Raw genomic sequence first — 14,590 nt, forward strand, 5'->3', positions numbered from 1 at the left:
AAAAGTTGAAGTTTAATTGATATAATTCTGTATATACTGACAAGCTCACTTACAGAGGAATACCATACGAAGTCAGTTTACCATAAGTAGCTGTATTTTGAGAACCACGTGAAATCTGTTCAGTTTGCTCATCCTTCCATAGTTTTAGACACGATTTTGCTTTGAGAATTCAATGCGCAAGTCGAAGAGACTTCACTTGGGACTCAAAATACAGCTTTTTATGGAAAACTGCATGTGAATTGCCTCTATAAACAAGATTGTCTGTTTATTCAGTTATATTTATGATAGTTATGCGTCGATTGGTTTAAAAACTGAAAGGAACAGCTGATTTTATGTTGACTAAAACTGACTCTCAAGGCATGCAGTTTAATATATAAAATTGTTTTTTGTGAATTTACTTTTGTTATCGAGTGCACCATTTTGTGAGCTTGATTAATTCGAGACAGCGTAGAAAGTGACAGCAAAATTCATTTAGATCGAGTGATATGAAACGTGAAATTGTGAAAAAATTGGGACCCGTAAAAAAGTTTTAAATAATGACTTTTTGCTGGATTAATTTTCAATATTAGCGACAAAGATTAAGTTTTTAGTTGACTTTTTTAACATCAAAAATGAGGTCTGAAAAATTGCTGATTGAACGTGGTATCCTCTTCTTGACAACACTCGTTGACAAAAGTAAACTAAAAAAAACAATTTTACATTGTAAACTGCCTGTTGTAAAAATTATTTGTTAGTCAGCATAACTTTTTTTTAATCAAGCGAGGCATAATCATTTATGAAGTTTACTACATCTATTTTTCGGTAAAACGACAAGCTTACTTAGACAGAAAATCTGGATAGAATTGGGCAGGCTTTTAGTTGCTAACAGTACGTTGAGTCCCACGTAAAATCTGTTTAGCAAGCTCATGCCTTGATAATTTTAAGTAAGATTTCGCATTGCGAACTCAGCGACTTAACGAACAAGTGAGAAAATTTCACGTGGGACTCAATAAAATGTTACTAACGGAAAACTGGCCAATTTCTATCCGGATTTTCTGTTTAAGTAAGTATGCCATGTTATCAAAAACAGATCTAATAAATTTCTGATGATTAAGAGTCAATTGATGTAAAAATAAAAAAGATACGGCCAAAGTTATTTTGACAAAAATTAGCTTCTAAAACAAGCAGTTTACCATGTAAATATTGAGATTTGTGCGTTTACTTTTGTCAATGAGTGTAGAAACATGTAATCTTTTCACTGATTACGTTTGATATTACAATTAACATTTACACCACGAAAGTGTCAATATTATCTGTCAACGATAGTGCAGTTTTACCATTGTGTCGAGGATCAGTTCTGTAAATGGTGGATTAAAGTTTAGTTTTCGTAAAAAAATTCTTTTTATTTGTTTTTATTGATTGAAATGTCACAATAAAATCAGTTACTTTCCATACTTCGATAATCTGTGCTTAGTTTGCGTTTCAATCCTCTCAGATTGTGTATGCCTAAAATACTCTCGAGTATGTTTTATTGAAATTCCAACGGTTTCCTGGTTTTGTTTACTTTATAGCTGCATGTTGTTGTCCGTTGTATTAAATATTTAAAGCCGCATTTTTAATCCGTCATTCCAAAACCAGCTTTTCTCTATACTACTGGTCATGTTAAAATTCCGTTCAGTACTTCATGTTTTTGGCATTATTTGAAAATTATCAATTCATAATTTGGCTTTTATATAAAATATTAATTCTAAAGAAATCTCAGATTAAAAATTTATTGCATTTTCCCTGTGGCAATCAGATTTTGATCGATGTTTGTTTGATTCGAATGTACTCCCTTCTGAAAATTTTTCCTTACTCTCTGGGATTACAAAATTTGTAGCTTCATTCCAAACTTAAACATTCTCTTTTTCATAATATAAGATCATCGCAAATAGAAAAAAAAATAAGTTGATTACAACTCTAATTATTTTGCGCATTGTGATTATAGTTATTTAGCCGAATTCTCAAAATCATACAAAAACTATCACAAAAATTATTATACTTTCAAAATTACCACATGGTGTGTACTTCATTTACTGCTCGACATGTCATAATGACTTTTACTGAATGTTTGTTGTCGTGCTTCACTTTTGCGCGTGCGCATCTTTAGTAGTAAGCTTTTGCTGGGCGCTAAGTAATATCATTATTAAACTCTGAAAACTTCAAAACAAAAACGTGTTAAATCGCGCGTTTTGCTAATCTTAAATTCTCAAATTGAATTTGAATACCACACGCACTGATACCGGTTATAACCTATAAAGTTGAGCTAACAGCGAAAAATCAGTTTGATCTGAGTTTATAGTTATGGAAGATCTGATTCTGTCTAGTTTTTTGAATCTGATGAACGATATATCTTTGATTGCGATGCTCACTGCAGTTATAATTGGTCTGTTATACAATTTCACTCACAAATTTCGCAATACAACATCCGCTGTTATACTGCAAGTAAGTACTACACCCCCTTTTTATTGTATAATTAATTAGATGCTTTCCGTCCCCACCCCCCACCCACTTAATGTGTGCAGGTGCATATTATTTGCAACCCTATTTTCACGTGCAGTAATTTTAGATGAAGATCTCATCTCGTTACCTTCGACGGTGGGTTGGGGGGGGGGGGTGAAATCGAGGTGATATGCAAAACCCTTTTGGGGTCTTTCCCTTATTATAGCCAAACCCACCCCCGTTTTAACCCGGTTTTACCGTTTCCGTGAATTGGAACAATCTGGGGAGGATATTGACGCAAAGGTAGTTCATGAATTTCCTAAGTAAAAAGGATTTAATATGAAGAGTCTCGAAATCATTTTCATATGATCTTATTGAGGTCAAGCACAGATGTACAAAATCTTTTCCACCAGATGAAACGCGTTACAGAGAACTGCATCAGTTGAGCATCAATTAAAAAGTACTGCATTTAGAGCGTATGAAGCTCGTGATGAGACAAATCAATTCACGACATCATTAGGTGCAGAAATTTGATCAAGAGTGCATTTGATGCCCATTTGATGCAGTTGTTGACCATTTTACAATGCATCAATCCTGGCTAAGCAATTTAAGGCAGATGATGATATAACTACTGTTGTTAAAAGTATTTCAGTTATCACAACATTGGGCTGATGTTTAATTTTTTTGGCTATGATCGCCCCAAAACCCATGATAAAATAGTGGGCATTTATTGAGAGTACTATTGCTACGTGAGTTTCTTGCGTCGTCAAAGAAGTGGATGGACAAATTATTTTCTTTTTTGAAAGATATTTATTTGCATACAGGAAGGGGTTCAAAAGAGTCTATAACTGCCTTTTTAATAGCCGCCCTCATCTTCTCAGCCGGCTACTATAGCGCTCCTATTTTTTTTACAGTTCGAAGAATTTGAATTGTATTGGGGCGCTGTCTTTTTTACGACTCGAAGAGGAGTATTGGAGAAGTCCTTTTTTTAAATCAATTTTAATGGAGTGATTTTTGAAGCGGGAAATGAAACGCGTGAAATAATTTGGAGTGATTTTGGTGTTGAACAAAAGAGCGCAAACAAAAATGAAGAGCGCGAAAAGAGTGGGTTTTGTTCATACCGGTATTTTTGAGAGAGCGAGAAATTGATGTGTGACCAAATTTTCTCTAAGCGAGCGAAAGTTTTTTGTTCACGTGCGGCTTTTAAAAGCAGTTTTTTGCAACTTTTGATGGTTATGAGTTTTGATTATAATATTGTATTAGTTTGAGGCTTGTTTTGATAGGAATTGAAGGTTTCAAGTAGTTAATTTGAGTTTAATGCTAGTTTGGACGTTTTTGATCAGTTAAATTTTAAAGATTTTTCGCCTGTTTTTTTGTTTTAATGCTTTAAGTTGGGTTTGAATAGAAGTTTGTTATTTACAGAATATTCAGATACCAATTGATTAAAGTTTTTTTGGTATAAATCATTTTTCTCTCAGCAAAATTGACAGTAAAATTGAGAAATTTTAAACCATTTTTCTTATTTCTTTGCAGGTTTTGTTTTTTTATCTTGGAAAATTTTCCTAGCCTATTATGACTTGCCCATTGTTTTGGAAGTTTTTCATTGCTATAATTGCAAAGGAATTTTATTCGGCTTTATATTTCCTTGTACTATTAAAAAAATCATTAGGTTTTTCTAGTTTTTTTTTTCAATTTGTTTTTGGTTTTTGAATGCCGTTTCTATCTTCCTCAAATTTTTTATGGCATATGTGGAGGTTCAGGGTTCACAATAGTTGTTGTAGTTGTTTAGTCATAAGTATGGGCAATTTTCTCCTTCGAGTTGTTTCCGGAATTTTTCCGGCTATGTTTTTTTTAAGATCTGTTCATACATTTTAATGATTTTTGAAGTCAAATTGGAGTAGTGATTTTGGTCACGCCAAAACAAGAAGTGGAGCGAAAAAACGAGTGTTTTAGTGGCGTGAAATTTTTTCGCTCCTATTTTAAAGTAGAGTGAGAAATCGGTGTTTGAACAAAAATTCGCTTTCTCGCTATTGGTTTTTTGTTCACATGCGGCAATTCCACTTTGATTTTTACAGTTTTTTCGATTTTTTGGATCGGATTGTTTTCTAAATGGTTTTTTCAATTCATTCATAGTCCGTTCTTGGTCTAGTTTTCTGTTTAGTCAGTGAAAGTTCTTTGACTTTTACGTCAGGACTTGTCCTGCTATGTTTTTTTATTTCGTCGAACTTATTTTTCGCACTACCCATTTTGCCGCTTTTTCGAAATTTTGCATGAAATCTTTTTGACTTTAGGCTAGTTTCACTCTTCTGCTCAAAGTCCTTTGAAACAGCAGCTGCTCAGCAAAGCAATTCAAAATGAGGAGATTCAGTATAAAAAAATCGAAGTCAGAAATAGAAACGTGATAAACCCATAAAGCTCATTTTTAGATGCCTGGTACTTGAACTTTGTTCTCATATGTTTTAGTTACTATCTATAATGCTTATTGGTATTGATACTGGACCCTGTAGCCTCTCACTGAGAGACAGGAGTATGTTCAATTACGAAATGGTATTAAAATAAATCGCACTTAAAAATGTTTTTATACAAAAATCAATTTTTGTTGATATTTTCTTTTCTTTCAATCCCAATAGAGTTATGGGAATCAACGGCGGCTATTTTCCGGCAATCTGCCGGGTATGTTTAGGAAAAGCACTTGGCTTAAAAGAATAATCTGGCAAACCTTCTGTCACTGGCTGAACCTTTTCTTCATTACATAATGTATAGCTAAATGTTATGGAGAGCCGAAATGATTTCAATGTATTTATAGGATTCTATTTCACTCAAATAAATTTTGCTTTCATAATGAAACTTTTTCTTTGCTCGTACTAAAAGAAATTATACAACTCGAAGACAACTATGTGGAATTATCTGACCACTAAGTAGACCTTGAAACCCTTCAAATTCTACAAAATTGGACTCTCTGCCTATTTTACTGCTCTTTCTAACATAATGGTCTTTGCCTCAAACGACGCAAGGGAAAACAAAACCTTTTCTTCATCAGCAATTAGCTGCTTCATTTTCGTTATCGTAGGTGAAGAACAAATGACTAACTTGTATTTTAGTAACAGGCACAATGCTACACACCTTATGCGCAGTGCTATTCGATGGCAAAGGTACATTTTGAATGGTAAAGTGAATTCCGTAGTTTATATGTGCAAAGAGAGAATGGGTTCGTTCTTCCTTATTGCTCCGACCCCACTAGGGGGGGACTATATACTCAAATGGTTTTTTGTTCAGTCAATTTTGGCCGATCGATATATTCATCGTAGAGAAATGTGAGTGGTATCATTAAAAAGCTGGTCGAGCTTAGAGGTCGAAATTAAAAAGATTTTTTAAAAAATTTCGTTTATTTATCGAGGAGTTATCGAGGTTTAAAATTTTTTGTCAACACGTGATATTTGGTATGATTTTGTTCACTTTAGGAATTTTCGTTCAATTTAAGATTTTTTCTATCAAATTATTGATTCAAAATTACATTTTACCCTTCAAAAGGAATCAATTTTGTGTTCCTGATATACGAAAGGTAATAAAAAAAGCTAGTTATGTTTCAAAGGAATGTTTACTATTAAAAAAACTCGAATTCTAACTGAGAGCTGCCTTTTAGAACAATTTTCAAATATTTTTGTCTTTTTAAGGCAATTATAGACTAGTCACTTTTCATATCGAGGTTCCGTTAACAACAAACCTCATTTACAGACAAGTGATGCCCAATGAACAAATAATTCATTTTGAAGGAATGGCTCAAGTTTTTTATGGCTTCGACTCTGAATTTTCGTAATTTTTAATGAAATTTTGTTTTCTGACAATTTAAATAAATGTTTCTGTAGTCCCACGGCAGTCGCGATGACAAAAGTTGAAATAACCCCACCTATGGGCGTTAACTAAATCCCATCCAACGCTTTGAGTGGACAGCTAATGGCTGTTAAGACTTCAGACACAATTTTTCAAAATATTTTTTTAACATTAACCGATCCTAAACTTATTTCTGTGTGATTGTCAGCCAGTCTCAATAAGAATAGGTCCACTTTTGTTTCTACTGCAACCAAAATTGAATTGGATAGCGGTTTTATCTTCTAACCATTGGTTTTCTAACTTCAAAGCCAAGAGTTCATACGACTTACTGGCATTATTTATTGATAACAGAGGATTGACAGATATCATTGACATCCCATCGAGGCAGAACTTAGCGTAATTCTTGAATTCCGTTGAAAGCCACTGAATTTAGCGGCTTCGAAATTTCGGGTTTTCTAAAAAATTTTGTGGTTTTATTAGATTTGTTGCTATTTGATGTTTTTTGAATCATTTTGTCACAAAAAAACAACTCCCTCGCTATTAAAAAATTATATGAAAAAAAATTTTACTGAAATGTTCAATTTTAAATGGCTTCGACATTTCTCTCTGATTTTTTTGGGATTTGCTGTTTTTGCCTGTTTTTTACTTTTTATGCAGCGGTATTTTTGAAAGTGCTGAGAGTTCTCATAAGCTTTTAATTGAAGATTGAATTCAGTCAGTGTATAGCTAAAGATCTTGTAATTTTCTGATAGTAGTTTCTGAGCTAAAGTTTCTGATACTATTTTTTAAATTTTTTTTAGAGTTCTCAATTTTTTTTCTTCTTTTTGTGAACCTTATTTAATCAATGAGAGGTCCCATCCGTTTTCTTGTAAAACAAACGTTAGCGTTTTTAATGATAATATTTCGTAACTGTTTTTTTTCTGTTAGAAAGTATGCGTTTTCATAAATATTTTGTGAGTGGTCAATATTTATGTTTCTTTTTGTCTCGTTTGAGTAAATTCGTGTAATAACCTATCCCAATGAATTTCAAATGAGGTCCAAGTGAAATTATTTAACTTTTTGGCATAATTTTACCAGATTTGTATATCTAAAAATTGAAATAAAGAAGCATAATATATAGATCATAGCTCATGATTACAAATACCTAATTATTTTGTCCTTTCGCAAATTAAACGTATTTTTTCAAGTTATTCTGCACATTTAGTCCGTTTCAATGGCTTAGTCTAACCAAATATAGTCTCTATTTGTATCCTGATGACGTTTTGGTAAGATTATCTGGAATTTTTTTGTTAAAAGCTACTGGTTTTTAATACGTTTGAAGTTATTTGTTTTAAAACATAATGATTTTGAGTTTCGCCTCATTTTTTGTTCTTTCTGTCGCCTTGTTACCGAGTGCCGTGAAATAAAAGTCCCATCTGCTTTATAGTTAAGAGAAAGTATATTGGTGGTTAGGGTTTTTTTCAATTGTAATTTGACGTTGTTACTAGGTGCTGTTAAATGTAGGCATTGAGTTTTTGCTCTAAGAAATGTTTTGCGTTTTGCCTGTTTTGTTGTTTGCTCTTCTTTTCGTAGTTTTATTAATGGTAGCGCTCTGATGTAGCATGGTGTTATCTAATTCAATTAATAGTTTGGGTGTTTAACGATTTCTTTAAACTCAAACATCTATTTTTGATTATCTCTTCATTTGGTTGACAAGTAAGTCAAAAATGTAGATGAGCTCGAGTCGGAACAACATGTGCGAACGCACATTAACGAGTCTCTTTGCTGCTCTTATGGACTGCTTTAAGCAAATATCGGTTTGAAGGGCTACAAGGGCGACTTACGAAAAACAGTCAGCTAGTGTTCTTAAAACCAATTAAAGTCATTCCTACTGTGCAGACGTCCGTCGTATTGTCATGTGCACTGATAATATTAATCTGACACACTGTTATAATTTTTAAAATCTAATCAGCGCTATTTGCAATAAAGAATTGTTTGTTTCTCAAGCCAAAAAAATTTCACAAGCAGAAAAAAAATTGTTTGATTTGCAATCAGCGAATGCGTAGAAGAGAATCAGTTAAAAACATATAGTCGTTGCAAAAATTATATATAAACAAACACGCACAAACGCAATGCATAAGCTGGGATCATGAAGGGGATCATCAAAATACTGGGGTGGAAGGGGGCGGGACATACATCCAAGAATTCTTAATAGCGTTCGGCTACTCCAAATAACACAATTCGTTTTTGAAAGAAAATAGTTTATCCGTCGTTTCCATTTTGTTTTAGAGTATCCTAATTGTGTACCAACTACTGTTTGCGGCGATATTGATTCAGTTTGCTGTGGTAGTACGTCCAAAATACAACATTTGGAATGAGAACCAAGAACTGTCTTTCATATTATTCATGTTCTTTTTATGGTACTTTGTGCTGACATCGAAGACTTTTATTCAAAATATTTCAATTTCGAAGTCCACAGAAGACGATACAAACGAACTACACGATAAAACTCAAAATGAAACGAAGGAGATGCACGTGATTGAATCCAGCTCTCATGACGTCATGTCAGTTCAAATAACAAATATTTTAATGTTGATATTCTTTATTTTTCTTATTTTTCAAGAAAACGGGAACAAGTCTCTTTTTGTGTGTGCTATGTGTTTGGTGCCAAGTACAGCCGGCTTGCTATTTGTGTTGGAAATGCATCGAAAATCTTTGTTCGACCTGATGAAAGGCGAAGAGTCGGCGACTGTTGAGACTGCTGACAAGTTGAAGACAAATGATGTATAATTGGCAATGATTCATAAGAAAACTGGAATTTTCCCCATTATATCCCCGTACCCCCAGCTTAGTGGCCATATAATGTATAGTCCCCTCACCCTTACAGAAGTATAGTATAATATGGGGGGGGGGGTGGAGGGTATGTTTTCGCGCGCGGGGGGGGGGGGGTAATAATGGGAAAGACGGAAAGACTTGAGTTTTAATTTTGCAATAATTGTTTCGTAACTAAATAAACGGAGAGATTTTTTAAGTCATCAAAAGTGATCCCTCTGTAAAAATTTAGTAACACATGACGCTTACTTTTGTTGCAACCAGAGAAATCAAAATTAATAAAATTTCACTTTTTATTTTACAGTGCCATCGTCAAAATTCAGGACTGAGATATGATATAAATTATACTGCCCTGTTTATGGGTGCTGATAAGCACACTTTATTGTTCAAATGCGGTCGCAACCCTCGATGAAATTTATACCACCCCTACTTGTTTTTGATAAAGCAAATTTTGGCCGACTGATGTCTTTTCCGGAGAGATAAAAAAATGAATAGATGCAAAGCTATAGAAAAGCTGATTCGATTGTGAATCAGACATTTTCAGTCTTTTAGATTGTTGAGGAAATTCAGGTTTGGAGATGTCATAAAGTTTACGTTATGTCTCCCATTTTCAAATACGCTTAGCTACTAAGAACATAATTGGAAGAAAACGCAGTCATTCGATATATCAGATTTCGAATGGATACAAAAATATTGAATTTGGATCAGGAATATTAAAGATCAGGAAATAAATTTAGAAAACCTCACTTGTAACTTAGAATCATCTTAAAAAATATAAGAAAGGAAAAGTTTTTGCACTTTTCCTTCTATTTTTTTCTTGTTCCTGCACTGTGGTTAATGTTCAAAAGGATAGTTTTAAACTGTTGCAAATTCTTACGATTATTTGCTTCAGATAACTGAAATATTTCTAATTGCTCTCCAACAAATTGTGAAGCAATTTTTTTTAAAAGTGTTGGTCTTTTTTATGCAGAATTTAGCTTGACCGTTTTGACTTTACAAGTAGTTTTTACGCCTTTGAATTTCTGCATGTTTTGTGTTTACTTCTGGAAGTCCAACAAAAAAACGGGCCCAAATTGGTGTCATTTTTCACTTTGATTTTTTTTATTAGTTCTAGTGGTATATAATAAACTCTAATGAGGCCGTTTGAAGCCCCCCTTTGAAAATATAATTACACCCCCCCCCCCCACCCTCCCCAACTGAGGAAGGCTTCAATAAATTAATGTTGCAGTAATAATTTGAGAGCAATCCCCGGGGTATTTGCTATTTTTATAGCTGCCAATCTGTAATAGGAGTGTACAGTACTGTTTTGTTTCGTTTTGTATGACATTAATTTCCTGTTTCATAGTTTCTCATGACGTAACACTTATAGTTCTTTTATTCATTTTTGGCACTAAGCTTTAAGCAGAATTTTGTGATCCACTTTCGACCACAAATGAGTCACTTCTCTCTTTGGACGAATTCAATGCTTATCTCATGTCAGCTTAAGGTGCTCTATTTGCTTTCAAAGTCAAGAAGAGCCTGCTAATCAATAAAGGTAATTGTTTGTAAGACATCAGGGCCAACTTGCACAAACCCATATAAAAATTTTCCAAAAAATGTTAAAGTGTTCGAATTTTCTAAAACGTTAATGCAGCAATGTCTTAGAATTATGAGCTGGCCACACTTGAATTTTAAACTGTTGAACCAAATTAAGTTTAAGATACTGTTTCAAATAATTTTTCACGGTATAATTTCTTACTGAAATGAGAATCATTGATGAGGGATAGTTTTGAGTACAGATAGAAAAAAAATACGAGAAATTTTTCAGTTCCCCCAATGTTAATCATTAGAGAACGTATGTAAAATTTTTGGCTATCATCCTTGTTTTTTAATCTTTATTCTATTTAAAACAAGTATTTTTTCAAGACGGTAATATGTAAGCTAAATTATAATATAAGGAAAAACTCAAATTATTTTCGAAACGTTCAAAGCCTTTTTCGAACGTTTACTCTATTGGAATTTTCTCCAATTTGTCATCAGTCAATCAGGGATGGCTAAATAAAAATTTTGGATTGATACAAGGTTCAGAGGTACAAATATGCAGGAATTGAAATATAATGAATCTTTCAAAAAAAGTTAGAGAGGTTGCTTTAATTCTCTTATCAGTAATTTCAAACTAAGTTTGAACATATTTAGTTGTCAATGAGTATTCAGAGGAAACCCCTTATTGTTGGTGGTAGAAACTTAGAAACTAACAGCTGTTTGTTGTCAAAAGAAGGATAAAAATTGATTAAAACACGACAGATAAAAATTTTGCACAGCCGTTAATTGCACATTTGTTACTTTTCCCTCCTTATTGCCTTCTCTTAATTGGAAACAGTTTTGTAGAGCATGCAAAACTTCCTTTCTTTCGGCAGAGAGTGCACAACCCAAGTCATTTGCAAATGCGGCTTAAAAGGCTGGGGTCACGATATTGAAGGATCACAAGAGCTGAAGTATGACACACATGAAGGCAATTTTTCTGAAAGGGGTATTTTTCTTGTGAAAAGCTACGGAAGTGCTCAAGCGTCTCTCAAAAACCTTCAAGAGGACGCTGAGGAGAACATTTGTTGTTTTTGCTCGCACTAGAGATTTTGTTTCTAGTGGTCTGTTAGTGGCCCAGTCAACTTCCGTAACCGACACGAAGAACTGCAATCATAATTCTTGCTTGAGCACCTTGACATCCATAATTTCTTTGGCCGAAATTCTTCTTATAGGAGGAGAATTGAATTGAGTCGACATTTGTGAACATTCAATTATTGGAAGCAATTAAAACAACTAATAAATTAATTGTTTCGTCGTCTCACCCAATGAGCGGGGAGACTTGAAACCAATAACAGAACTACAAACTCAGGCTGGCCATCAGGATGATATTGCATCATTGAATACGATTGTTCGTGCTGCAAGTTCGAAGTAAGTCCCTACTGGCAAATTGATTTGTTCCAGATTGGAACAGATGAGAAGTTGCGATCAACTAGTATTTTTTGTCAGGAGATGTCTAACTAAGGAGTTTACAGTTGTTCATTTGATGCTCTTAATTGTAATATAGGCTTTTCTTAACAAATTCATCAATTTTTTTGAATCTTCTGTTCATATGAACGGCCCTATTAGAGGAAGAATTGATTTTAATTTTCCCATATTTAAATTAAGTACAGAAAGTTCTACATTTTTGGAGAAGGAAGAAAACAATCAATGAGAAATAGGCTGAGCTTATATATATATATATATATATATATATATATATATATATATATATATATATATATATATATATATATATATATATATTTAGTGGCCAACCCGTTTTGTAGAACGCGGACGACTCATTTGTATTTTTATCTAAGGATATACATCCGGGTGAACATTCTTAATGTTTTCAAGTTGAAAGGTTGCACAATTCTGTTCGAACACAAACTACCGGTACTTCAGCGCTCTCAATCCGCATACAGTAAGTAAATCATTACAGAACAATGATATTTCAATGCTCTTTTGTGGCATAGTCATATTCTGAATACATCACATTTTTCTATGTCAGTGTAAACATTGAGATATTACACCACGCGGTTTTTTGTTGGCTTCTCATTAATACTGCGATATCAATGAATCAGTACTGTAATGGCTATTCATCAATATTATGATGGCTATTGATCAATACTGTGATGTCTATGAATCAGTACTGCGATTGCTATTGTTCATCAATAATGATGTCTCTATGATTCAGTACTATGACGTCTCTGCATTCAGTACTATGATGTTTCTGAATCAGTACTGTGATGGCTATGCATCAAAACTGCAATGGTTAAAGACATAGCTTACCTCGCTCACTAGGTGTGATACCTGAAGTATATTTATTTCTTTAATTTCATTGATGCAGTAAATCTTATACGATGTCCTAAATTTAGTTCATTTATTTTAACCTTCAATAATTTGTTCAATTCGTATCTTATGATCTTTCGTCAACTGTCTGCTTAGTTTCCCGCTCCGTGATCAGACACATCTGATCACGCATTCACGTTGCTCTTGAGTGTTTTATGTTTTCCAATTTCATTCTCTTGATATTCTGCAATTCAAATCAGTTGTGCAAATCGTCTTTTGAAATCCCGCTCCGCGAGTAAACGCAAGAAAATTGAATTTGGATCTCGCACCGCGAATCGACAATTAATAATCTTTCCGCATACTTGCACCGCAAATCACTACGCTAAATAGATTAAGTACGACATGGCGCAGTCAGCAAACAAAAGAACACCCCTTGGAATTGACCCTTTCTGTGACAAACCAACACCGGATCCGCCCCTTCGCTGGGAGAAGTGGAGGGTACAGTACAAACTAGCACTCTTGGCCAAAGAAAACATCATTTTGGACACGCTACTCGGTCCAAAACCAGAAATGGTAGAGCTACCTCTAGAGCCAATTTACGAAGAGACAATAGTGGGTGCATCTGCACAATCAGAGAGGGAAAGGAACGCGCGCAACGCGCAGCAAAAGATGAACTGGCAAAACAAATGTCAACGTTTAATTGAGGTGGGCATCATGTGTGGCGACAAACCGTGGTCGTTGGCAGACCGCAAAACAGTCTCCCTTCTCTATCTGAGCATCGGGATAGAGGGACGTCGCATCCTTAACTGTAAGAACCCGCACATCATGATTGACACCCTATCTACTGTTAACTTTTGGAAGATCGTGGAGGAAGCATTCATCCGCCCACGTAACATAACGTTTGACCGACATATCTTTTTAATTACAAAACAGCTTAGAGGAGAAAAAGTTGAACATTTCTACGGTAAACTAAAATAACTGGCGGAAAACTGCGATTTTGAAAACAAAGAGGAGACCTTAATTCGAGATGTTTTCATCACCAATCTGATTGACCCTGAAATCCAAAGAGAACTCTTAAAACAAACGGTCGAACCGCGACAGGCGTTAGAACTCGCAATTAATATGGAACTCGGGATGCGGAATCAACATCAGATACAGCAACATAATATAATCGTTGTTCCGGCAAATGTTAACGCCGTTCAGATCAATAATAATTCACGAAAACCGTATTGGCAGAACAATAACAATGTCTCAAAGCAAAATAATCGATCAACACTCTATTGTTCCAATTGTGGCGGAGTTTGGCTCCCAAATCATCGTGAAAGATGCATTGCTAAAGGGAAAACGTGCAATAATTGCGGGTTACTAAACCACTTTGCAAAGGTGTGTCGTAAATAACTGAAGAACACAAACACAAAGTCACAAGATTCTAAGAAAAAGATGGTTTGTGTGATAGACGAAGAGCCACACCCAGACGACTCTGTAAATTTCGTTCAACCAGCAAAACTTTATGAATCAGACTACAGCAGTGGAGAGGAGGATAACACGGTCGCAATGATTGAAACGGCGGTAGAAAAAGTCGAACCACTCAATATGCCCCTCAAGATCGGCAATGTCAATACAACTCTACTCGTGGACTCCGGGAGTGCATGCA

General features: G+C 34.5%; 2 protein-coding genes across 2 annotated transcripts in view; both read left to right on the forward strand.

Annotated features, from left to right (window-relative positions):
- LOC142341737 (S phase cyclin A-associated protein in the endoplasmic reticulum-like) overlaps positions 1–14,590 on the forward strand; it is a 636,081-nt gene that overhangs the window by 239,705 nt on the left and 381,786 nt on the right. The gene's annotated exons all lie outside the window — the stretch shown is intronic.
- On the forward strand, positions 1,818–9,139 carry LOC142341020 (uncharacterized). Its single transcript, XM_075391839.1, has 2 exons — positions 1,818–2,463; positions 8,560–9,139. The coding sequence occupies exons 1-2, from the start codon at positions 2,323–2,325 to the stop codon at positions 9,058–9,060; spliced, it is 642 nt and encodes a 213-aa protein (XP_075247954.1). The 5' UTR covers positions 1,818–2,322; the 3' UTR covers positions 9,061–9,139.

This window comes from Convolutriloba macropyga, chromosome 6, assembly GCF_964194025.1.
Source record: "Convolutriloba macropyga chromosome 6, txConMacr16.3, whole genome shotgun sequence".
Classification (NCBI taxonomy): Eukaryota; Metazoa; Xenacoelomorpha; order Acoela; family Convolutidae; genus Convolutriloba; species Convolutriloba macropyga.